The 24,018-nt window shown below is 45.9% G+C and overlaps 1 protein-coding gene across 1 annotated transcript in view; it reads right to left on the bottom strand.

Moving 5' to 3' along the window:
* CARF (calcium responsive transcription factor) overlaps positions 1-24,018 on the bottom strand; it is a 76,697-nt gene that overhangs the window by 47,101 nt on the left and 5,578 nt on the right. The window contains exons 2-5 of the mRNA XM_040439659.1: positions 15,792-15,908; positions 11,362-11,475; positions 10,582-10,675; positions 9,326-9,464 (exon numbers count right to left, since the gene is read on the bottom strand). Of these exons, the coding sequence (XP_040295593.1) occupies positions 9,326-9,464; positions 10,582-10,675; positions 11,362-11,475; positions 15,792-15,899 (455 nt within the window). The 5' untranslated portion in view covers positions 15,900-15,908. The remainder of the gene's footprint in view (positions 1-9,325; positions 9,465-10,581; positions 10,676-11,361; positions 11,476-15,791; positions 15,909-24,018) is intronic.

Here is a 24,018-nt window from a genome sequence, read left to right as displayed (position 1 = left end):
ACTGCGAGCTCTGCATACATAAGTTAATTAATCATTTCTGTTCAGTAGAATTTGCTAAAAAGCGATTTTTAAAATATGCAAATTACCTTGCTACCAGCAAGTAGGGCGGCTACTTGCTGGTAGCAGCCGCATCCTCCGACCCTAATGACGCCCCCTCTGCATTGTGATTGACAGGGCCAGGGAACGGAATCGTTCTCTGCTGGCCCTGCTTGTTAGCATTCAAAATCTGACGCCTGCGCTGCGGCCGTACGTATCTTCAATCTGCGCAGGCGCACTGAGAGGCGGCCGCTCTCTCCTCAATGCGCCTGCGCCGGGTGTAGATGTGACGTCATCGGCGCAGGCGCATTGAGGATGGAGCGGCCAAGCGAGTGGCCGTCTCTCAGTGCGCCTGCGCAGATTGAAGATAGGTACGGCTGCGGCGCTGGCGCCAGATTTTGAATGCTAACAGGCAGGGCCAGCAGAGAACGATTCCGTTCCCTGGCCCTGTCAATCACAATGCGGAGGGGGCGTCATTAGGATCGGAGGATGCAGCCGCCCTACTTGCTGGTAGCAAGGTAATTTGCATATTTTAAAAATCACTTTTTAGCAAATTCTACTGAACAGAAATGATTATTTAACTTATGTAGGCATAAATCGCAGTGTAGGGATTATTAGTAAACAAAAAAAAAACTGTTTAGTGGGCTGACAGAAGCCCTTTAACCAACAAACGAAGTGTGAACGAATTTCAAAATATGAAATTCACTCATCTCTAGTCATGAATTTAAAAGGGCATCTGTCAGCAGATTTGTACCTATGAAACTAGCTGGCCTGTTGCATGTGCGCTTGGCACCTGAATGAATATGTGCTGGTCCCATGTTCATATGTGCCCGCAGTGCTGAGAAAAATTATGTTTTCATATATGCAAATGAGCCTCTAGGAGCAACAGGGGTGTTGCCATTCCAGCTGGAGGCTCTGCTCTCTCTGCAACTGTCATGACCTCTCCACTTTCATTGATAGGGCCAGGCAGTGAAAATGTCATCACATCTGCCCCTGTCAATCAAAGTGGAGAGGGAGCAGCAATTGCAGAGAAAGTGAAGCCTCTCTGTGTAATGGCAACGCCCTATTGCTCCTAGAGACTAATCTCATATATTAAAACTAACACAGATGCCTTCAGCTGCCAAGTGCACATGCAACAGGTCAGCCAGGCACAAATCTGCCCTTTTAAATTTAAAGGCGTTGTAGGAGATAACTAAAATTCTCGGACAAGCCCGTCTCCCTTGTCTGATCTGTCTGTTGGCTGTTTGTTTTATACAGAATGTTTTATATTCTTCAGTCGGTAATAAGACTGCATAGTGTGTACTGACATTCTATACTATTGATCCCTATGATTTATATACTTTCTGCTAGACATACCTAGATTGGCAGGCTTCTTTATATTTTCTATTTTGACTTACTCTACCTTGTACTACATGGATTTAAATCGGAAACATATGTTAAAAAACCTTCAATAAAGAAGTTTGTAAAAATAAAAAAAAATAAAAAAATAATAATAATAATAATAATAATAATAAAATAAAGATCTCGGACAAGCCCTCCAACAGCCTAAAAACGAGATTTTTGTGAACTCACCTGTAAAATCTCTTTCTCGCTTAGTTCATTGGGGGACACAATGCCGTGAGTATAGCTGCTTGCTGCCACTAGGAGGCGACACTAGGCTGAAAACTGTTAGCTCCTCCCCTGCAGGCTATACCCCCTCCAGCCTGGAGAGAGCATGTCAGTTTGTGCCCCAGCTGTAGGAGCAGTAGAAACATGTGCGAAGCAAAAGAGAACGCAACAAATGCCGGCGGGAGCAAACCCGAGCTGAATACCTGACCAGCAACCAACCACCACCACCAACAATAATAATAAATACTGGGTGGGTGCTGTGTCCCCCAATGAACTAAGCGAGAAAGAGATTTTACAGGTGAGTTCACAAAAATCTAGTTTTCTCGCTTGTATCATTGGGGGACACAGGACCGTGGGACGTCCCAAAGCAGTCCAGGGTGAAGGAAAAATAATCACACGCCCATGGAAAAAACGCCCTCGAGGATGAGTAATCCACAGCCGTCTGCAAGACCTTGTGGCCTGGAGCAGCATCCGCCGATGCCTAGGAAAGCACCTGGTAAAACTTGGTGAAGACCAAGACACTGCCTTATACAACTGTAAAACTCATGCATGGTGGAGATGAACCCAAGAAGCGCCGACCGCTAGTCGGGTAGGCCATAACTCCGCTGGCCGTGCTTTGCCCTGGGAGCGGAATGCCTCAGCAACTATCAAACAGATCCACCTGGAAACGGCCCCTTGGAGGCCGCCAAGCCTTTACAAGGACCTCCAGGGAAAAACCAGGTAAGAGTCCGTACCGTGAAAAGAGCTAGTCATGGACAAGCAAACCACAGAGGCCAAATTACATGGCTGATGGAGAGCCTGCTCTCTAGAATGCGAGGGAGAAAGAAGGGAAAACCATGTCTGTGATGACGTGGAAGGTGGCGACTCCCTTCAGCAAAAAAAAGAAGGTATTGGTCGGAGCACTGCCTATATGGGTGCATGACAAGAGAAAAATGTACGTACAAGAAGGCGCTACCAACTCCGAAATTCGCCACCAAATGACCCACAGGTCGTTTGGATGAAGCCGGTTACCTGGCTGCAACTCTGGATGCAGACCAAAAATCCAGGGCCGCAGGATCCTTCTTTGGTACAGAGAAGCGCTCCCTAGGAGCGGTAAATTGGTAGACCGAAGCCCCCAGAGCCGTAGAGGCTTGTGGTGAGACTTCTAGCGAGAGAAGCTGCTTGATAAACCACAGAGAGAAAACGCCTGAACCAGGCATGCCCAACTGCAGGCCAAGGAACCAATACCTTGGAGATAGGTAGAAGTAAAGCCGATGTGAGAATCACCGGCGATGGGAAGTCTCGTCAGCAACCATATCTTGATAGTGTGGCAACTCTGCCTGAAGGGGCAAATGAGCAGGACCAAGATGAGAGAAATACTCCTGTCGGATGGAGTGTGGTGACGACGTCCAACGCCTTCACCGTACCCGAGAAACCCTGGTCACGTAGGAAAAAATAGAGCTGGGATTCCCGAGCCGTACCACACATGGCTACTAGTCAGTTAGACGGAAGGGGGAGGCGGACAACCATTCAGCTCGAGGAGGGACAAGAAATAGAGAGGGTGTTCCATGCGGGAACGAAACCCATACCAGCGGTGCCAGCCGCTCTGCCTGGCCTGGGGAGACTCGTAGTCCACCCACGGAATAAGCAGTGAAAGGTATGACCACCATCGGACCGACATGACATAGACATTACTCATGTCTGAAGAAAGGTAGCACTGATGGCATCACAGCATCAACTATTAGCACCCAAGTCCCACTTATAACGGAAACCTAGTGGTAGACGAGGGTCATAGGGACTAAGATACCCAGTAGTGCGCACCCGAAGCGAGGTGCTGATCAGCTATAGCAATTATGCAATCGCAACCCCTGTGTGACGACAGAAGGACAACAGTTGTCAGAGCAACCGCAATATTGGTAGTGTAAATGAACAAGAGGCTAGGGGTAAAGCCTATTCCCATCTGAGACTGGCGCTATACAGAAGTAGCCACAGAATCTAGTGATAGTGCAATACTCCGCCTGAGGAGGAGGCCATACAATAGAGGCCACCGATTCCAGTGCTAGAAAAATCCGTCACCTGACGAAGGAGCTGTGCAGTAGGAACCCAAGTATGTAGTGGTAACGCAAATACCCCTTATACAGTAGTAGCTACAGCATGCCCCGTCAGCGCAAAACTGAGGGGTAGGCCATGGTACCGTACTGCTCCAGTTAAGTAGAGCTAACCTTAAACACTCCACCTGGGAATGGCACTGAACAGGAGCAACCACCGAAGCCACCGCCATGCTAGAACCCCTACCTGAGGGGGGCTACCCCACTGCATCGACTACGATCTCTAGCACTAGCGTGAAAACTGCACCTGCAGAGGAAAAGACGCTGTAGTAGCTAATCCAGAGTGCCAGCATAACCACTTCATTTAGATAAGGAGGAGTGGTGGACAGAGAATACAGAGTCATTGCAACACTCGGCTCACTGAATCGTAATCACAAAATTCTGTGCAATGGGTACGCACTGCATGTTGTCGAGGACCAATACCATGACCGACCTGAACGGTGGAGGCCCATGAGGATGGGGGGGTCTCTAGGACATATAAGTGTAGCGCGAACCGCATACAACGGTAGTGTAATTACCCTACCTATGGAAGGGGGTAATGCCTACGGCAAGCCCTGCACTCAGTGGTAGTGCAATTACTCCACCTATGAAGAGAGGATACGCATACGGCAAATACTGTATCCCGAGGTAGTGCAAGTACACCACCTATGGAAGGGGGTAAGGCACTGAATCCAGTGGTAGAGAAATTACGCCATTTATGGAAGTGGGTAATGCATATGGCGAGTCCTGTACCCGGTGGGAGTGCAATTACTCCACCTAAGTAAGGGGGTAATGCATACGGTAAACACTGAGACCAGTGATAATGCCATAACGCCACCTATGGAAGAGGCTAATGCATACGGAAAGTACTGTGCCTAGTGGAAATGCAATTCCGCCACCTACGAAAAGGGGAACACCTATGCAGTGCTCCAGACAAAAAAAAATGACCAGGAGCCATTGGCTCCTAAACTAAAAAATTTACGAGCCAAATTAAATTTTTTAGTCGCCAAATTTAAAATGCATATAATTTTTAAAAGGACTTTGAGAAGATGAGACGCAGGTGCACTACATATAGGAAAAAACAGCACCACATGCCTCTCACATCCAGGGACATTTTCTGGGGAACAAGGTGACTAAAAATGGCGAATTGCGTGGTTTAGAGTTTTTTTTTCTGTTACGGCCTTCACCGAGCGGAAATATTTTTAAATATTTTAATAGCTCACACTTTTTGGGACGTGGCGATATGTAATATGTTCTTTATTGTTTGTAAATTTTATATGTAAAACTGGGAAGGGGGCCATTTAAACTTAGTATTTTGGTTTTTTTTTTTGTTTTTTTTTACTTTTTATTTAACAACCATTTCTTCCCTTAGGGACTAGAACCTGGATCTTTTCATCCCTTGTGCTATTCACCCTGATAGAGCTCTATCAGGGTGAATAGGATCTCACATCTCCTTGCTGCCCTGGGCACAGCAGCAGGGAGCCGACTATGGCAGCCAGGGCTTCAGTAGCGTCCTGGCTTCCATGGTAACGATCTGAGCCCCAGCAGTGTAATCTGCCACTGCCACCAATGAAGGGGATGGGACCCTGTGGCCACCATATAACAATGGGGGACGACGACGACGACGACTTGTGGCCAGTGATAATGGGGGGGGGAGGGGGGAAGAGGCTTTGGGAGAGCGCACTGCACCACCAATGAATGTTTAAAGAGGACCTTTCATGGGTCCAAAGAATATGAACTTAGTAGCAGGCTGCATAGAGCGGCGCCCAGGGATCTAAGTGCACTTACTATTATTCCTGGGCGCCGCTCCGTTCGCCCGCTGTGGCCCCCGGTATTTTCAGCATTCAGAGGAAGGAGGAGGAGACGCCAGTCTCCATGACAGCAGTGCTGTCCAATCACAGCACAGAACTCAGAGCCAGGGAGAAAAAAAACCTCCCTGGCTCTGAGTTCTGTGCTGTGATTGGACAGCGCTGCTGTCAGGGAGAAGGACAGACACTGGCGTCTCCTCCTCCTTCCTCTGAATGCTGAAAATACCGGGGGCCACAGCGGCGCCCAGGAATAATAGTAAGTGCACTTAGATCCCTGGGCGCCGCTCTATGCAGCCTGCTGATAAGTTCAGATTCTTTGGACCCATGAAAGGTCCTCTTTGACTCCTTCATACAATTGTCTGCAGCGGTATCGCAGACCAGGCACCCGGCCTCAATAACAGGGCATGCGATCTGTGGCACCTGAGGGGTTAATGGCCGCGGATCGCCTGCCCTGTTATTGAGGCCGGGTGCCGGGTCTGTGATACCGCTGCCGACACTTATGTTTTACATTCATTGGCGGCGCAGTGGCGACAGCTCCTTCCCTCCTCCTCCCTGCTATATCCCCATTGGTGGTAGTGGCGGCAGCGTCACAATGGAGAGGGAGGGACTCCTTCCTTCTCCACTGTGCAGTGTGCTACTGAAGAGAACTTAGGCTGCGCAGAATCGCGGCGGTACAGTCGCAAATGGCGACAAGACTAAAAAGTCTTGTCACCATCTGCAAATTTTAAGGCGCATTGGCGACCGTTTTGGTCGCCATCTGGAGCAGGCCGGCACTGAAACCAGTGCTAGTGCAGTTAGTCCACCTATGGAAGGAAGTAATGCATAAGGTAAGTACTGTATCCAGTAGTAGTGCAAATACCCTGCCTAAAGAAGGGGGGAATGCATACGACAAGTACTGCTGGCTACCGTGGACGCAATCTTGGAAGATTGCACCGGATTCATGTCAGAGTCCGAATCGCTGATGCCCTCCCTCGGACCGAACCTCTCCAAGGAGGGAGGGTGCTGAGGTGACCGAGGAGGAATATGTCCAGCTCTGGCCCGCTTGTGTGCAGTTCTACCCCTTAGAATCTTGCCCATGGCAGTTTCAGGCTGCGCCGGTGGGGAACTTCTAAAGGTCCACCCACCAGATTGCGCAGGCGGTGCTTTATCAACCAAAGACCCAGGAGGGTGGATTGGGAACTTCCCGAGGTCCTCCACTGGATTGGGCAGGTGGAGAAATATCAACTAAACGACCCAGAGGGTGGATTGGGAATCCTTCAGATGTTCTCCATGGAATTTGCGCAGGTGGAGTATTATCAACAAAACGACCCCGGAGGGCGGATTGGGAACTGTGAGAGATCCTGCACTGTCGGGATAGGGCACGGGCCCAGTCTGGTACCACACAAACAGGGTGGTCCTGCGGTGATGTGGGCAGGACCTGTATGGGTGCACATTTTATTTTTATTTTTTTATGAAACTGTGATGCCCCATTCTCAAGTGGACAAGAGGCAGGAAGAGGTGAAATCTTCAATATTAAGGCACATTGCCTGCAGATAGAAACCCCAGATAATCTGGTGCCGGCCTCAAGAGGTGGCTGGCCAGAAAGGGTTAAAACTGCCTTGAGGACCGGGGGCGGAGATAAGCGGGCTCCTGGGAGGGGGGACAGCTAGGCAGGAAGAATTTGCGCCAGAGAGATGAACCCGCACCCCCATACCTGAGAATGATGTACCTGGTAGGCCGCAAGACCGGGCCTAAAGTGTGGGCGCATGGCTGACCGTCGGCTGGAGCACAGTGGGACCTGGACCGGTACGCGGAATGCGTCCACTGGCCGTGGGTGTCCACCCTGTGGGCCGGGAAGAAAACAGCGTGGGCCGGAGAGGAAAAAAAAAAAAAAAAGTAGGCCCAAAGTGAAGCCAGGGCCTAAATTTTGCAGCTCCCGGCTGACCAGGGAGCACGCCTGGAGAATGGGGGGACCCGGAATGGAGCGCAGAAGGCGCCCGCTTGCAGTTACCGGCCGCAGGAGCCTACCCTGCAGGCAGGAAAGAATCGTCGCAGGCCACAGGGCCTAAGGAGCAAGTGGACCCGGATAGGGTACCCAGGCCCTGTGTTTGCTCCCCCCAGACATGGTCCCGCAGAGGCCCAAAAATGTAGTGGAGAGAAAGGGTGGGAGGGGATGGTGCCGAAGATACTCACCCAATCCGGTCTACTCACCCCATCTTCATCCTCTTCTCTTTACCCCTCCTCAGATTACCAGCAGGGTCATCTCTTCAGCAGCTGGCACCCGAATGGCGGGGGGTCTCGCCGTATTCAGATGACCTCTTGGCTGGCAGGAAGCAGGGGAGCTGGGCTGCCCTGGTCCACCTTTTCTTCTTGGGGAGGTCGGGCGGTGAGAGATTCCGACACTGGCCTTGCTCCCGGGGTAGACAGAGTGGCTGTTTCCTGTAACTCTGTTTCCCAAACCTAAAAGGGAAAAATAAAAAAATAATAAAGCAAGTTGCCCTGCATTAAGCAGGGAGGTCCTGCAGACACTAAGCTAAAAACTGAGATGCTCTCTCCAGGCTGGAGGGGGTATAGCCTGCAGGGGAGGAGCTAACACTTTTCAGCCTAGTGTCACCTCCTAGTGGCAGCAAGCAGCTATACCCACCATTCTGTGTCCCCCAATGATACGAGCGAGAAATGAAACGTTAGGTTATACTCAACCTGTTTACAAACTACAGCAGTGACATGTTGGTATATGTCACATGACTGCTGTAGCCAATGACTGTCCTCAGCTTTCTTATTCAGTGGAAAGTGATTGGCTGCAGCGGTCACATGCACGTCACTGCTGCCGTTTGTAAACAAGCAACGGCAGGAGGAGCGGGCCTGTGCCACAGAGAACAGCACTGGAGAAAGATTTTTAATCTCTGACAACCCTTTCAAGCTCCAAACTCCATCATAAACATGCATGCTTGGTTCTGGCCAGCTCATGTTTTTTCAATGGGGGGAGGTAATTAAGTTGGCTTATCCCCCGAAGTAATCCTTATTCCCCCTGATGTTTGCAATCAGGGGCGAGTTGGGAGACACCTTTATTCACTATACAGACATCCAACATTTATCTAATATATGTGGGCACCTCTACTGTATATTCCAATGGCCTCAAATAGCTCATATGTATCATCGTTCATCAGCAGGTTGCCTAAACTGGTCCTGGAAAAAACTTAAAATTGGCCCCACGTTATAGTTGGGTCCAAATTGACAGAAGGCAGGGCCAACACAAGTAGGCAGAGACAAAAGAAGTAGGCAGGCCTGCAATACTGTAGTGCATCACATAATACCACCCTAGAAGAAGCAAATACCACAGTGCAGCACAAAATACTGCCACTGGCACCACAGTATTCAACTGTATCACCATCGAGAGGACCGTGATACGTTTCAGTTTAGGAGAGCACCTGCGGCCATTGTTCAGGTGCTTAAATACCCGATGCTCCCAGCATTAAATAATGCCCAGAGCGTCAGAATATTATGTACCTGGCCCCCCTGGGCATCGGCCCACCTTATAAAATTTCCCTGTGGCATCTATGGCCAGTCCATCCCTGTTCATCAGAGTACGGTAATTATCTATTCTTCTGCATGATCATAATGATCTGCGGTTTATTTATCCAGTCTCTGGAGACACATGACCTCGCATATTCTTACTCTGTGCATTCTTTCTATAGTTGTAGCTGACAAAGTATAAACCAACACATTTGCCAAAGAGGGAGTCTAGATATAACGTAGCTGCAATTTCTACAATGAGGATACCGTTATACAGTACAATAATACTATAATAAACATGATTTTATTTTCTACCTGGTAGTTGATTTCTTAGTCACATCAAGTGTAGTGCTGGAGTGAAGAATCAAGCTGCTGGTGTCTTCTGGCGTAGAATTTCCGGAGATATTCTGTACAGTCTGCAGATTCACTAGTGTCTGGTTGTGGTCTATAGGCTCTGCAAATAAAAAATAAAAAAACTGATTTACCTAAAGGGGTTTTCTAGGACTTACTGATGGCCTAACCAGGTTGGCACCCCAGATGTTCAGCAGTAGCTCTGCCGCTGAAACGTAATAGCCAACGCCAGAGGACAGAGCTCTGCGGGAGGGGTGAGGGAGCAGAGCCTCACTACACTGCTCTGCAATAGATGGTGTGATCCTGCCTATGATATGCCATCATGGCTGAGCAGCCCGTCAGGAACCCTTACCAATATGCAGTATATGCAAGTACTTAGTGTTTAGTGAGGCCTCAACTCCCCCCCCTCCCACGCAGCTCTGCAAGTGGAGACAACAAGTCCTGCTCACATTCTAGTACAGTATGCCTTGAGACGCTTGAGCACTCGGGGAAGGGGGGGAATGGAGGGAAAAAGAAGAGCTACTAAACTTTGTTGCCTAGTGCAGGTCTTTAGGGGGCGATGCACAACACAAGTATTCAGAGTATTTCTGCATCATTAGTGCCCCGCGCAGGCCCTGCACTAGGCATAACACATACATTGTCCTCCAGTGTGTCTGACTTACATTTGAGTACCCAATACAAATATGAGGCATGTTTACAGAAATATGGATCTGAACGTTCAGTCAGTATTGTCCGTTAAAGGAGTTTAAAGGGGTTCTCCAGGAATGATTTAAAATCACTGCCAGCATACTGTACTAGAATGTGAGCAGGACTTGTTGTCTCCACTTGCAGATCTGCGTGGGGGGGGGAGAAAGTTGAGGCCTCACTAAACACTAAGTACTTGCATATACTGCATATTGGTAAGGGTTCCTGACAGGCTGCTCAGCCATGGTGGCATATCATAGGCAGGATCACACCATCTATTGCAGAGCAGTGTAGTGAGGCTCTGCTCCCTCACCCCCCCTAGGCAGCTCTGCAGGTGGGGCAATCAGTCCTGCTCACATTCTAGGACAGGTTGCTGGTCGCCATTTAAAATTATTCCCAGTTCTCCTGAGCGGGAGTTGCTAATTTGCAGCAACTCCCTGCATGAGGAGGACGTCATGAACACTCTTGAATATTCACTTTTGAAAAACAAAAATCACAACCCTAAATCTCTATTCTGATACTTCCAGTTGGCTTACCTTGGGGAATAAGTAGCTGGGCTGTTGTCTGGTTAGAGGGAATGACATTGACGTGAAACACTCGCCTGTTCTCCGAATCACTCGCCAATATCATCTTTATAAAATAGGAAATCAGAATAACTGAAAACTCATCAGCATTACAAAACCACAAGATACCAATATGCACGTATATACAGCAGAGTCGGTATATACGCCAGTGTAGATTCTGTGGAGTACTATGACCCTCTCTTACCATGTTATCCATCATCTGTATACTACATGAACATACTGTATGTAATGATACATGATGTAATGATATATGACTAACCTACTATATAAATTATATTTAGTGTTGAGTGAAGAAAGCGTCGGATGCTACATCTGAAGTCGCTTTGTTCAAAACTTCGGAATAATACTGTACGGAGATCCATCTCTATACAGTATTAACATGTATGGACTCCGATGAGCCGAAGTTAGTTATTAACAAATTTGCGTGTGACTTCGCTGAAAACCCTTGGTAGTTGATTTTTAAAGTGGAAAGCCACTTTAAAACTTGAAAACGAACTTGGCTTCGGTTCTGAGGTACTAGTTTTCCACTTTAAAAATCAACTACCAAAGTTATTTAACGAAGTCATCCACGACTTTGTGAATAACTAACTTCGGCTCATCGGAGTCCATAAATTTTAATACTGTACGGAGACGAATCTCCGTACAGTATTATTCCAAAGTTTTCAACGAAGCGACTTCGGATGTAGCATCCGACGCTCGCTTCGCTCAACACTAATTATATTATTAACTTACCATCTGAGGACTGGTGCCAGACAGTGCCTGAATCTCATAACGGATGTCATTCCCATCTTGATCTATAAAGTGGTATTGTTCAGTGAGCGCAGACATCTGCTGTTGTGAAACATCCTAAGTGCAAGACATAATATGTATATTAAAGGGGTTTTCTGGGACTAACTTATCGATATCAGAACGGTGGGGTCTTAAACTCTGCACCCCACTGACCAGCTGTGAGCAGCCGCAGTTCAGTAAGTAAACATTGTATGGAGCCAGAACACCACAGCGCTATACATTGTGTAGTGGTCGCTCTCAGTACTGCAGCTCATTTCTCACCAGTACCCGAGAAAGGCTACACAGGGTACAGAGCTGTTGTGTTCTGGCTCCGTACACTGTTTACTTTTACAACAATAGCTGCACAGACAGCTGATCAGAGAGGGTCAGACCTCCACCGATCTCAAATTACGTGTCAGATCACGTGTCAGACCTCCACCGATCTCAAATTAATGACCTCTGCTATGGATGGGTCATGAACATGTTAGTCCCGGAAAAACCCTTTGAGTGACAAATAACTTGTAAATAACATAGTAACATAGTTTATAAGGCTGAAGAAAGACATCTGTCCATCCAGTTCAGCCTGTTATCCTGAAAGTTGATCCAGAGTAAGGCAAAAAATCCCTGTGAGGTAGAAACCAATTTTCATCAATCAAAGGGGTTGTCCCACGAATAATATTCTACAGTTTTGAAACCAGCACCTGGATCTGAATACTTTTGTAATTGCATTAAAAATTTTGTATAGCTATTGAGTTATTCAATAAAATGTATCTGTATAGTGCCATTTAATTTCTTATTTCTTTGACCGACTCATTAAAAAGGCAGCACATGTTCAGTTTTATCTTACAACTGCCTCCTGAACTCTGATAGGGAGAGCTGAGACACGCCTCCTGAACTCTGATAGGGAGAGCTGAGACACGCCTCCTGAACTCTGATAGGGAGAGCTGAGACACGCCTCCTGAACTCTGATAGGGAGAGCTGAGACACGCCTCCTGAACTCTGATAGGGAGAGCTGAGACACGCCTCCTGAGCTCCAGCAGAAAAGACACTCCCCTTGAGCTGGCAGCTTGATATAAATCTAACAGAGCAATGACTGGAGAGATCTCTGGATCCATGTGAGGTACAGGGCTGGTTCTAGCTTTGTTAGAAAGAGATTTTTCTCTGAAACATGGATAATACAGCATAAACATATTGTCGAGAAAGGAATGTATGACTATCCATATAATCCTGACTGTGTATAACAGAAATCTTGAATAAAATGTTTAAAAAAAAAATAATTGGTATTTTCATGTACTATATGATGTCATTTTTAACATTAGGGTCCATTCACACATCCGCAATTCCATTCCGCATTTTGTGGAACGGAATTGCGGACCCATACATTGCTATGGGGCCGCACGTCCGGAATTGCGGACCCGCACTTCCGGGTCTGCAATTCCGATCCTGAAAAAAAATAGAACATGTCCTATTCTTGTCCGCAATAGCGGACAAGAATAGGCATATTCTCTTAGGCCGGAACGCACATTGCCGCTGTCCGTATTTTGCTGATCCGCAAAACACACACGGATGTGTGAATGGACCCTTATTCATGGGAAAAAACTCCTTTCCAACGCCAATAAAGCAATCAGACTCCCTGGATCAATGACCCCTCTCTAGTAGCTATAGCCTGTAATATTATTACGCTCCAGAAATACATCCAGGCTCCTCTTGAACTCTTTTACTGAATTCACCATCACCACCTCCTCAGGCAGAGAGTTCCATAGTCTCACTGCTCTTACCGTAAAGAATCCGCTTCTATGTTTGTGTAGAAATCTTTGTTCCTCCAGACGCAGAGGATGTCCCCTCGTCACAGTCACAGTCTTTGGTATAAATGGATGATGGGAGAGATCTCTGTACTGCCCCCGGATATATTTATATATGGATGTTAGACCGCCCCTTAGTCGTCTTTTTTTCTAAACTTGAATAACCCTAATTTTGTTAATCTTTCAGGGTACTGTAGTCCCCCCATTCCAGTTATTACTTTAGTTGCCCTCCTCTGAACCCTCTCCTGCTCTGCTATGTCTGCCTTGTTCACAGGAGCCCAGAACTGTACACAGTACTCCATGTGTGGTCTGACTAGTGATTTGTAAAGTGGCAGGACTGTGTTCTCATCATGGGCATCTATGCCCCATTTGATGAACCCCATAATTATTTTGGCCTTGGCAGCAGCTGCCTGACACTGGTTTCTACAGCTTAGTTTGCTGTTCACAAAAATTCCTAAGTCCTTTTCCATGTCAGTGTTACACCAGTGTTTTACCATTTAGTATGTATGGGTGACTTGCATTATTCCTTCCCATGTGCATAACCTTACGTTTGTCAGTGTTAAATTTCATTTGCCACTTCTCTGCCCAAGCCTCCAATCGATCCAGATCCTTCTGTAGCTGTATACTGTCCTCTTTTGTGTTAATTACTTTACATAGTTTGTCATCTGCAAAAATTTATGTTTTACTGTGCAAGCCTTCTACAAAATCATTAATAAATATATTGAAGAGAATAGGGCCCAATACTGCCCCCTGAGGTACTCCGCTAGTGACAGTAAACCCAATCTGAGTGTGTACCATTAATAACCACCCTCTGTTTTCTATCACTGAGCCAGTTACTTACCCACATACAGATGTTTTCTCCCAGTTCAAGCATTCTCATTTTATATACTAACCTTTTATGTGGTAAAGTGTCAAATGCTTTGGAGAAGTCCAGATATATACGACATCCATTGATTCGCCGCGGTCAGTTTAGAACTTACCTCCTCATAGAAACTGATTAAATTAGTTTGACATGACCGATCCCTCATGAAGCCATGCTGATGTGGCATTATCTGCTTATTTTTAATTGAGGTACTCCAAGATAGCATCTCTTAGAAAACCTTCAAACAGTTTACCCGTGACAGATGTTAGACTTACCGGTCTATAGTATCCGGGCTCTGTTTTTGGAACTTTTTTGAACATTGGCATCACATTTGCTAAGTGCCAATCCTGTGCAACACTCCCTGTCAATATAGAGTCCTTAAATATCAGAAATAAGAGTCTCTTTATGACATTACTTAATTCTCTTAAGATACCGAGATGTATGCCATCTGGTACCGGCGATTTGTGCATTTTTATCTTTTTAAGATGCTGCTGCACTTCTTCCTGGTTCAGACAGGGCACTTTTAATGGGGAGTTTACTTTGACACTCTGCATTTCATCTGACAGTTTATTTTTCTTAGTGAATACAGTGGAGAAAAGAAATATTTAATAGATTTGTTTTCTCCTCATCGCTCTCTACAATTTCCGCCTTATCACTCTGTAAAGGGCCTTTCAGGCTTAAACATTTTACCATTTATGCAACTGAAGAAAATTTTAGGGTTAATTTCACTCTTTTTGGCAATTAATCTCTCCAGTATGGCTACTTTTATTTGTCTTTTACATATTCTATTTTTTTCCATATTTTTTTAAGGCTTTCTCAGTATTTTCCTGTTTTAGTGATTTAAATAGTTTCTTTCTGTCATTTATTGCTTTCTTTAGATTTCTATTTATCCACACAGTTTTTTTTCTTGTTCCTAGCCCTTTTATTTCCATAAGGTATGTACTTCCTACAATTTTAGAGTTTATGGTGCTTTTAAAAATATCCCATTTTGTAGCTGTATTTTAATTTTTGAGGACATTGTGCCAGTTAATGACGCTAATAGCTTTTTTTGAAGTTTGGTATTTTTGTTCCTCCCTGAAAAAACACTCTTTTGAATGACAATTGGAAGGTTATTATTTTATGGTCACTATTTCCCAGGCCTGCACGTCTGTTGTTCTGTCAAGTCTATCAGCTAATACTAAGTCCAGTATGGCCGTCCCTCTAGTCGGGTCCTGATCCAGTTGGGAAAGGTAATTGTCTTTGGTTATTGCCAAAAACCTGTTTCCTTTACGAGGTTTCAGTTCTCCAGTCTATATATTGGTAGTTGAAGCCCCCCATAAAAACGACCTTATTATGATTTGCCACCTCATCTTTGTCCTTAAGAAGTAGATTTTCTGTGGACTCTGCTATATTAGGTGGCTTATGACGAACTCTTATTCACTCGCGGAAAAAAAAACGATAGGTGACACATTCCTTTTAAGATCTCTGTTAGCTCTGTTAGTGAATGACGTTCTTGTTTACATCCATACAGATCTAGTACTAAAGGCTGAAAGCTAAATCTCTGCCAGCTAAACCATCATTAGTACAGATCTCTCCCCTATCCGAGAGAAATGTATCACCATATACTGCAGACTATAACACGGATAGCAGAAGGTGTATTTTCCTTATTGTTACCTGTTACTTTGCAAACTCCTAACATATCTTGGTCTAAATAGTAAGCAATCAGGTCGCTTCACTGAAGACTTACTGACCTCAAGTTCCAATTCTGGCTCTCCCAACTGAGTGTCTGCATTTGTGCAGGTGATGAGAAGTTCTGTGGGGTGTATCGCAGTGTCACATTGTAGCCCACTGCTCTCCATTTCTGTGTCCTGGGGATATGAAAAAAAAACAACTGTTTAGAGCACACAATTATGATCTTAATTTGTGATTGAGCTTTTAACAAACTTTTTTTTAAAATCAGAAGTACAGTGTGTGTACATGAGGAATAACGTTATTTATGGGCTTTATATAACTTGAATCTGGAATTATCAGGTTTCCTCTGTGCATAGTGAATGTCTAGTTTGCAGTTTTCTCAGATATGGTTGGTGAAGACTAGCTGTCATCCACTGCACGATAGAAAGTAGAGGAGAATCTCCTTCCTAACTGTTTCACAGTCACTCAGAAGCAGCTCCAGGATAATGGAGGACATTACAGAGACGTGCTAACCTGTATGCTTGTGAGTGAAGCATATGTGCTGAGATATAACTTTCCTATACAGTCATGTGAAAAAATTAGGACACCCTTTGAAAGCATGTGGTTTTTTGTAACATTTTTAATAAATGGTTATTTCATCTCCGTTTCAACAATACAGAGAGATTAAAGTAATCCAACTAAACAAAGAAAACTGAAGAAAAGTCTTTTCAAGATCTTCTGTAAATGTCATTCTACAAAAATGCCTATTCTAACTGAGGAAAAAGATAGGACACCCTCACATGTATTCCCTCTTAAATTGGCTCAGATCTCACACAGGTATATCACACCAGGTGCACATAATTAGTAGATCGTTACTCTGCATGTTGAATGAGGCTTGCCCTATTTAAACCTCAGACATTTAGTTTGGTGTGCTCCTGACTGTTGAAGTGAGAGTGAGCACCATGGTGAGAGCAAAAGAGCTGTCAGAGGACTTCAGAAAAAAGATTGTAGCAGCCTATGAGTCTGGGAAGGGATTTAAAAAGATCTCAAAAGATTTTGAAATCAGCCATTCCACTGTCCGGAAGATAGTCTACAAGTGGAGGGCTTTCAAAACAACTGCCAACATGCCCAGGACTGGTCGCCCCAGCAAGTTCACCCCAAGAGCAGACCGCAAGATGCTAAAAGAGGTATCCAAAAACCCTAAAGTGTCATCTCGAGAACTACAGCAGGCTCTGGCTACTGTTGATGTAGAAGTACATGCCTCTACAATCAGAAAGAGACTGTACAAGTTTAACTTGCATGGGAGGTGTGCAAGGAGGAAACTTTTGCTTTCCAAGAGAAACATCGAGGCCAGACTGACATTTGCCAGCGATAAAGTTGACAAAGACCAGGACTTCTGGAATAACGTTCTTTGGACAGATGAGTCCAAAATTGAATTATTTGGACACAACAGCAGAGGACATGTTTGGCGTAAACCAAACACAGCATTCCAAGAAAAGAACCTCATACCAACTGTGAAGCATGGAGGTGGAAGTGTCATGGTTTGGGGCTGCTTTGCTGCAGCAGGACCTGGTCAGCTCACCATCATAGAATCCACGATGAATTCTACTGTGTATCAGAAGGTGCTTGAAGAACATGTGAGACCATCAGTTAGAAAATTAAAGCTGAAGCGGAACTGGACCATGCAACATGACAATGACCCAAAACATACTAGTAAATCAACCAAAGATTGGCTGAAAAAGAAGAAATGGAGAGTCCTGGAATGGCCAAGTCAAAGTCCAGATTTGAATCCCATTGAGATGCTGTGGGGTGACTTGAAAAGGGCTGTACGTGCAAGAAACCCCTCAAACATCTCACAGCTGAAAAAGTTCTGCATTGAGGAGTGGGGTAAAATTTCCTCAGACCGATGTCGAAGACTGGTAGATGGCTACAAGAACCGTCTCACTGCAGTTATTTCAGCCAAAGGAGGTAACACTCGCTATTAGGGGCAAGGGTGTCCTATCTTTTTCCTCAGTTAGAATAGGCATTTTTGTAGAATGACATTTACAGAAGATCTTGAAAAGACTTTTCTTCAGTTTTCTTTGTTTAGTCGGATTACTTTAATCTCTCTGTATTGTTGAAACGGAGATGAAATAACCATTTATTAAAAATGTTACAAAAAACCACATGCTTTCAAAGGGTGTCCTAATTTTTTCACAAGACTGTAGCTGATCAGTCTGTCTTTTGCTATGTGTGTGTGTGTGTCTGTCTGTGTCTCCTCAGCTCCTGCTCACTTCTCCCCCCTCCCCTCTCCTTAGACTTTCATTGATATGTGTAAGATGATCTTCCTGCAGAGATGATCCATCATTGGGAGGGGGGGGGGGGGGCTGGTAAACAACTCATAACAGGAGAAATAGACATTTGTCACTGATAAAGCGTTTCTTGTGGTCGTTTCTTGTGGTCGCCTGTGCTATTGATTTATGCAAAGTTGTGAGAAAAGTTAGTGACCATTTAACCATTAGGCTTTAGGCTGTAGTATACATGACCTATATGTTTAGAGCTAAGGTCAGGTCGACCTAAAATACCAGGAAAGCAAACAAGGAGTGAGAAATATCTGTATTTCAGCCATATGAATGTGTACAGGGTATGGTAGGTGAATTTGCTTGGGGTGGTAGTGGCTCGACTGCTTCTTTATTCAAACTCTTCTTCTCCGTAGTTGCGCAGTGAAGAGGAATGGGAGATTTGGGTCCTTGGAGGTCATCAATATGAGATAGGCTTCTGATCCCTTGTGCACCCGCTGTTCAGCTGTCTGGGGGGGGAGTTGTGGTGCTCGTGCAAGTGCTGTGTCCTGTTCAATGTTTAACTGCATGGTGTCTACATTGTAGTAGTAGTGCAGTGTAATTAAAAATGCTTGCCCCATTCACTTTAAAGGGTGAGGAAGCTATAATTACACTGCACCACCACTACAATGGAGACAGCACGTAGGTAAATATTGAGTAGGACACAGCACTCACACAAACGCCACAGCCCCTTCAAACAGCTGATTGGAGGGGGCACGGGGAGTCAGACCCCCACTGACCTGAGGATATCAAGAAATCAGAATACCCTTTTACGTGTCCTACAGATTACAGCAGAACAACTAGGTCAATAAAGAAAGTAACTCAGCATTTTGATATGGGAATCTGTAACTGGTTTATGCTAATCTTAGTTGGGGCAGCAAAAAACTACTGACAGATTCCCTTTAACATGGTTTCTGCATAAACAGCATTTTGAGGACCTCTGCTCTTAAAGGACATCTGTCGGCAGATTTGTACCCATGAAACTGGCCGACCTGTTACATGTGCACTTGGCAGCTGAAGGCATCTGTGTTGGTCCCATGTTCATATGTGTCCTCATTGCTGAGAAAAATGAAGTTTTAATATATGCAAATGAGCTTCTAGGAGCAATTGGCTCAGCTCTCTCTGCAATGGCAACGCTCCCATTGCTCCTAGAAGCTCATGTGCATATATTACAACTTCATTATTCTCAGCAATGTGGACACATATGAACATAAGGCCAACACAGCTGCCTTCAGCTGCCAAGTGCACATGTAACAGGTCAGCTAGTGTCATCGGTACAAATCTGCTGACAGATGCCCTTTTAATGTAGGCGCCACAAACCAAATGTACTGAAAGTTTTACTGTATGAAATCGGAGAAGATGCAGTTCAGATATGATGAAGTCCACATGTTCTCATATTACTGCATTGCAGTGGCCTCAAGAATAATTGGAATACACTGACACCACTTTCAGCAGACCACTAGAAATGGCAAGTGGGGAGTGGCAAGTACACCCTTGGAAATTACCTGGATTTCTGCATTGATTACTATTAAAATGAGGTCTGATTGTTATCTACGTGACAGTCAAAGACAACCACAATCTACCTAAACTAATATCACACAAACAGTTGTACCACTCATGTCTTATGCAGCACATCAGGTATTAATATTCACAGTACAGAGAGAAACCCTTGAATTTAATGGGTTATTCCAGCACATTAAAAATTCTCCCCAATGGCCTGCAAATGGTGAAAAAAACTGCTTATACTGGCCTCACCGATCCCCCGGTACTGCCATTCCGACAGTGCTCCGCTGAGCGCCATTCCCCGCCATTTTTTGCTGTGTCGAAACCAGGAGCTGGAAGGGCAGCACAGTGGGCACATGCACCATCTCAACATTAGGGAATCAGCGAGGTGAATTTAAGTTGGTTTAATTTTTTTTATCATTTTCAGGCCACTGGGAAACTTTTTTTTTTATTAACATTTCCCACGCATCAAACACCTATGAAGGCTTTTAGCCTTGACTGAAACACACTTGCCTGTAACCCAATATAAGATGTCCGGGGGGGGGGGGGGGGGTTTCAAGCTCACTGGGCCATTTTTTGTGCCTGCCCTTTTTTTCTCAAACATGTTACTTTTTCCTAGCTGCCATCCAGAGATGTGTTTAGACCTAACCTTGAACTCTAGATAGTAGACAGTTGTGGCAGAACAACCGTCCCATAGCAGGCAGCGTGCGGCATCCAAGTCAGTGCTTGGTAAGCAGGCAATTGTCCCTCATGCAAGCAGCGAGGAATAGCCCTCTTGTATTCCTCTGCAGGACTTCCCTCTCCTTCTAGATTGGCAGGCCCAGGTGAGAGGACTATGTAGGAACTTGACGCTGTCAATCAAGGAGAGGGAGAAGCTGGCAGAGAAAGCGGGAGGAGCAAGGGTGCACAGAGAGACTTTGGCCCGCCCTTGGTGCTCTGAACTTCTCATTTGCATATTATTATTATTATTTTTTATTATTATTTATTTATTATTATTTATTGCATATAGATTAGAATACTTTCTTCTTCCAGGAGGAAGTAGAAGATCGCTATATGAAAGGTATCATTACATTAGCTGAGCTAGCCCTTCAAGACATTGGGGGTCATTTACTAAACTGCTTACATCTGTTTTTCAACTTTTTAAACGCCTGTGCAAAAAAGATATATAATTGCACGGGTGTTTTTATGCCATGCTCCCCATTGGGAAGTGGCAGGGAATGGGCCATCGACCCCGGCAAATTCACAACATTTACTCCTGGAAACAGGCATAAATGACAACTGAACAATACTCCGGTCAGTTTACGCTAAGTAAGGCTCCATTCACACGTCTGCAAAACACGGACACCGGCGGACCGCACATGCCAGGCACTTTAATAGAAATGCCTTTTCTTGTCTGTGTCTGCGGACAAGAATATGACAGGTTCTATTTTTTTCCGGAACGGAAGGGCGGATGCTGACAGCACACTGTGTGCTGTCCGCATCTTTTCCGGCCCCATTGAAAATGAATGAGTCCGCACCCGTTCCGCTAAATTGTGGAACAGATGCGGACCCATTCATGCGGACGTGTGAATAGACACCCCAAAAAACATTTTAAAATGCTACCAATCAGCTTCCCATTCATTTCAAAGAGAATGCACACAGGAATTTTTACAAAGCTATTATAAAAAAAAGCGTCCGGACTGGTTACCTGTGAAACGTTTCTATGCTTTGATCATATGTCAATGAGGAAGGAATAAATTTCAATTATAAGTAGGAGGCATATCTGAAGTGTATTTGGTGGTGTTTACGGCATAAAATACAACCGACTTTCAGCTGCTAATTACGTTTTTTATGTGCCACTGATCTTTCTGCTGTGTATCTTGCTGTGTGAACATCGCCTGAAGTTATGCTCACATGTCAGATAACTATCTGTATTTTCTGCAGAATCCACAACAATTGGCATGTTGTAGATCATGGGTGTCAAACATGCGGCCCGCAATGAATATCTTTGCGGCCCGGCAGTCTAGTATCTCTGAACATGAGCGCGCTGCTATCGGCGCGCTCATGTTCTCTCAGCAGCACGGGGAGAAGGAAGCTGTCCTCCCTCCCCCCTGTGCTGCTGCCGCCGCCGCTGCCACCAATGAGAAGAGAGGGGGGGAGGAGGGGCGGGCGCACTGCGCCACCAATGAGAGGGGCGGAGGAGGGGCGGGCGCACTGAGCCACCAATGATAGGACTATTCCCATTTCCCACACAGAGCGGCGCCCAGCGATGTCTCAGCACTCACCATTAGTCCTGGGCGCCGCTCCGTTCGCCCGCAGTGCCCCATTACGGTCTCCTCTCCTGCTCCACATGCTGCTGATTACTATCGGAGCGATGGGAGGAGACATCAGCTTCACTAGTGGGCGTTCCTTCTCCCTGCGCTGCGATTGGACAGCGCTACAGCCAGGAAGAAGGAACGCCCACTAGTGAAGCTGATGTCTCCTCCCATCGCTCCGATAGTAATCAGCAGCATGTGGAGCAGGAGAGGAGACAGTAATGGAGCACTGCAGGCGAACGGAGCGGCACCAGGACTAATGGTGAGTGCTGAGACATCGCTGGGCGCCGCTCTGTGTGGCCTGATAGTAAGAGTCAGTCTTTAACACAATACAGGAGGCGGGTGCCGGCAGCAGAATCGCATTGCCGGCACCCTGCCGCTGACAGGGAGCTGCGATCAGAGGCAGTTAACCCCTTAGGTGCCGCACCTGAGGGGTTAACTGCTGATCTGCCAGTACCAGCCTCCTGTATAAAGGGGTAATTTATCATTGGTGGTGCAGTGTGCCCCCCCCCCCTCAACCCCCCATCCCATTAAAATCATTGGTGGAACAGTGCGCCAGCCCCTCTCAACCCCCCCAGTATTAAAATCATTGGTGGCAGTGGCCACAGGGACCTCTCCCCTCCCCCTCATTGGTGGCGCAGTGGCAGCTTCTGATCGGAGCCCCAGCTGTGCAAGCCTGGCCATGGCAGCCAGGACGCTACAGAAGCCCTGGTTGCCATGGTAACATCCCTGATGCTGTGTGCACAAGGCACAGAGCAGCAGGGACAGTGTGAAGTCCTATTCACCCTGATAGAGCTGAATAGGACAAGGGATGAAAGATCCCAGGTTCTCGCCCCTAAGGCTACTTTCACACTTGCGTTCAGAGCGGATCCGTCTGAGACGGATCCGCTCATATAATGCAGACGGTGGATCCGTTCAGAACGGATCCGTCCGCATTATATTGTAAAAAATTTTATTTATTTTTTTGATGCGGCCCACATAAACTAAAATTTAGTTTTTTTGGCCCATGTTAGCCTTTGAGTTTGACATGCTTGTTGTAGATTTAAAGGGCAGCAGATCAGTACCTATGAATCTGGCTGACCTGTTACATGTGCGCTTGGCAGATGAAGACATCTGTGTTGGTCCCATGTTCTTATGTGCCTGCAAAGTTTTATAATATGCAAATGAGCCTCTAGGAGTCCGGGGCGTTACCATTACACCTAGAGGCTGAGCTCTCTCTGCAACTGCAGCACCCTTTCCACTCTGATTGACAGGACCAGGTGTGATGATGTTTTCACTGCCTAAGGGCTCATGCACATGACCGTATGTATTTTAAGATCTTAAAAAAAAACGGATGATGTCCGTGTGCATTCCGTATTTTGCAGAACGGAACAATAATAGAACAGTACTATCCTTGTCCGTAATGCGGACAAAAATAGGACATTGTGGTCATGTGCACAGTATGAGTGCTGGAAGCTGTGTATATCCCACCGAGATACCTCAGCTGGGTGAGATAAATAAAGTCCAGAAAGCTGCAGGGGTTTCAGCAAAGCGTAGTTTGCTGAGGCAGTTTTGTTCATATTTTGTTCTGGGCTGGATTTTATTTGGACTGGTGGATAGGTTTGATAGTGGGATCTGCCAGTCCACACCCTTCCAGTATGGGTATTGTCTTTTACTTGAGGTCATCGCAATTAAGGCCTGCTGTAATCAAGGAGGGATAAAACCAACCCTCTGTGTGTCAGTCGGTGGAGAGAAAACTTGGAACTGCTCTGAGTGGTCTCAGCCAGGAGCGGTGGATCTCTTCCCTATCTGGACTTGTGTTGCGTGAGCGAATCTGCTAAGGCTTGGAGCCTGAGACCCTGTGTATAAGCTGTGCTTAGAGGTGAGTCAGGGAAATGAACTATGTATTAGTTAGAGCCCAGATGGGCAGGAGTTTATTTCATGCTGTTATGTTTGTGTTGGTGCCAAAATAAATGATCATTTGGACTTTAAATCCGCTGACTGACGAGATGTCTGTGATTGCGACCCCCTGAGAGAGAGCAATCCCTTACAACATGTTCTATTTTTTTTGCTGAACGGAAATACGGGAACGGAATGCACACGGAGTAACTTCAGGTTTTTTTGCAGACCCATTGAAATGAATGGTTCCGCATACGGTCCGTAAGAAAAATGGAACGGACACGGAAAGAAAATACGTTTGTGTGCAGGAGGCC

The sequence above is a fragment of the Bufo bufo genome, chromosome 7 (genome assembly GCF_905171765.1).
Source record: "Bufo bufo chromosome 7, aBufBuf1.1, whole genome shotgun sequence".
In the NCBI taxonomy this organism is placed as follows: Eukaryota; Metazoa; Chordata; class Amphibia; order Anura; family Bufonidae; genus Bufo; species Bufo bufo.
The sequence above is the reverse complement of the archived record's forward strand: the minus strand, read 5'-3'. Positions and strand labels throughout refer to the sequence as shown.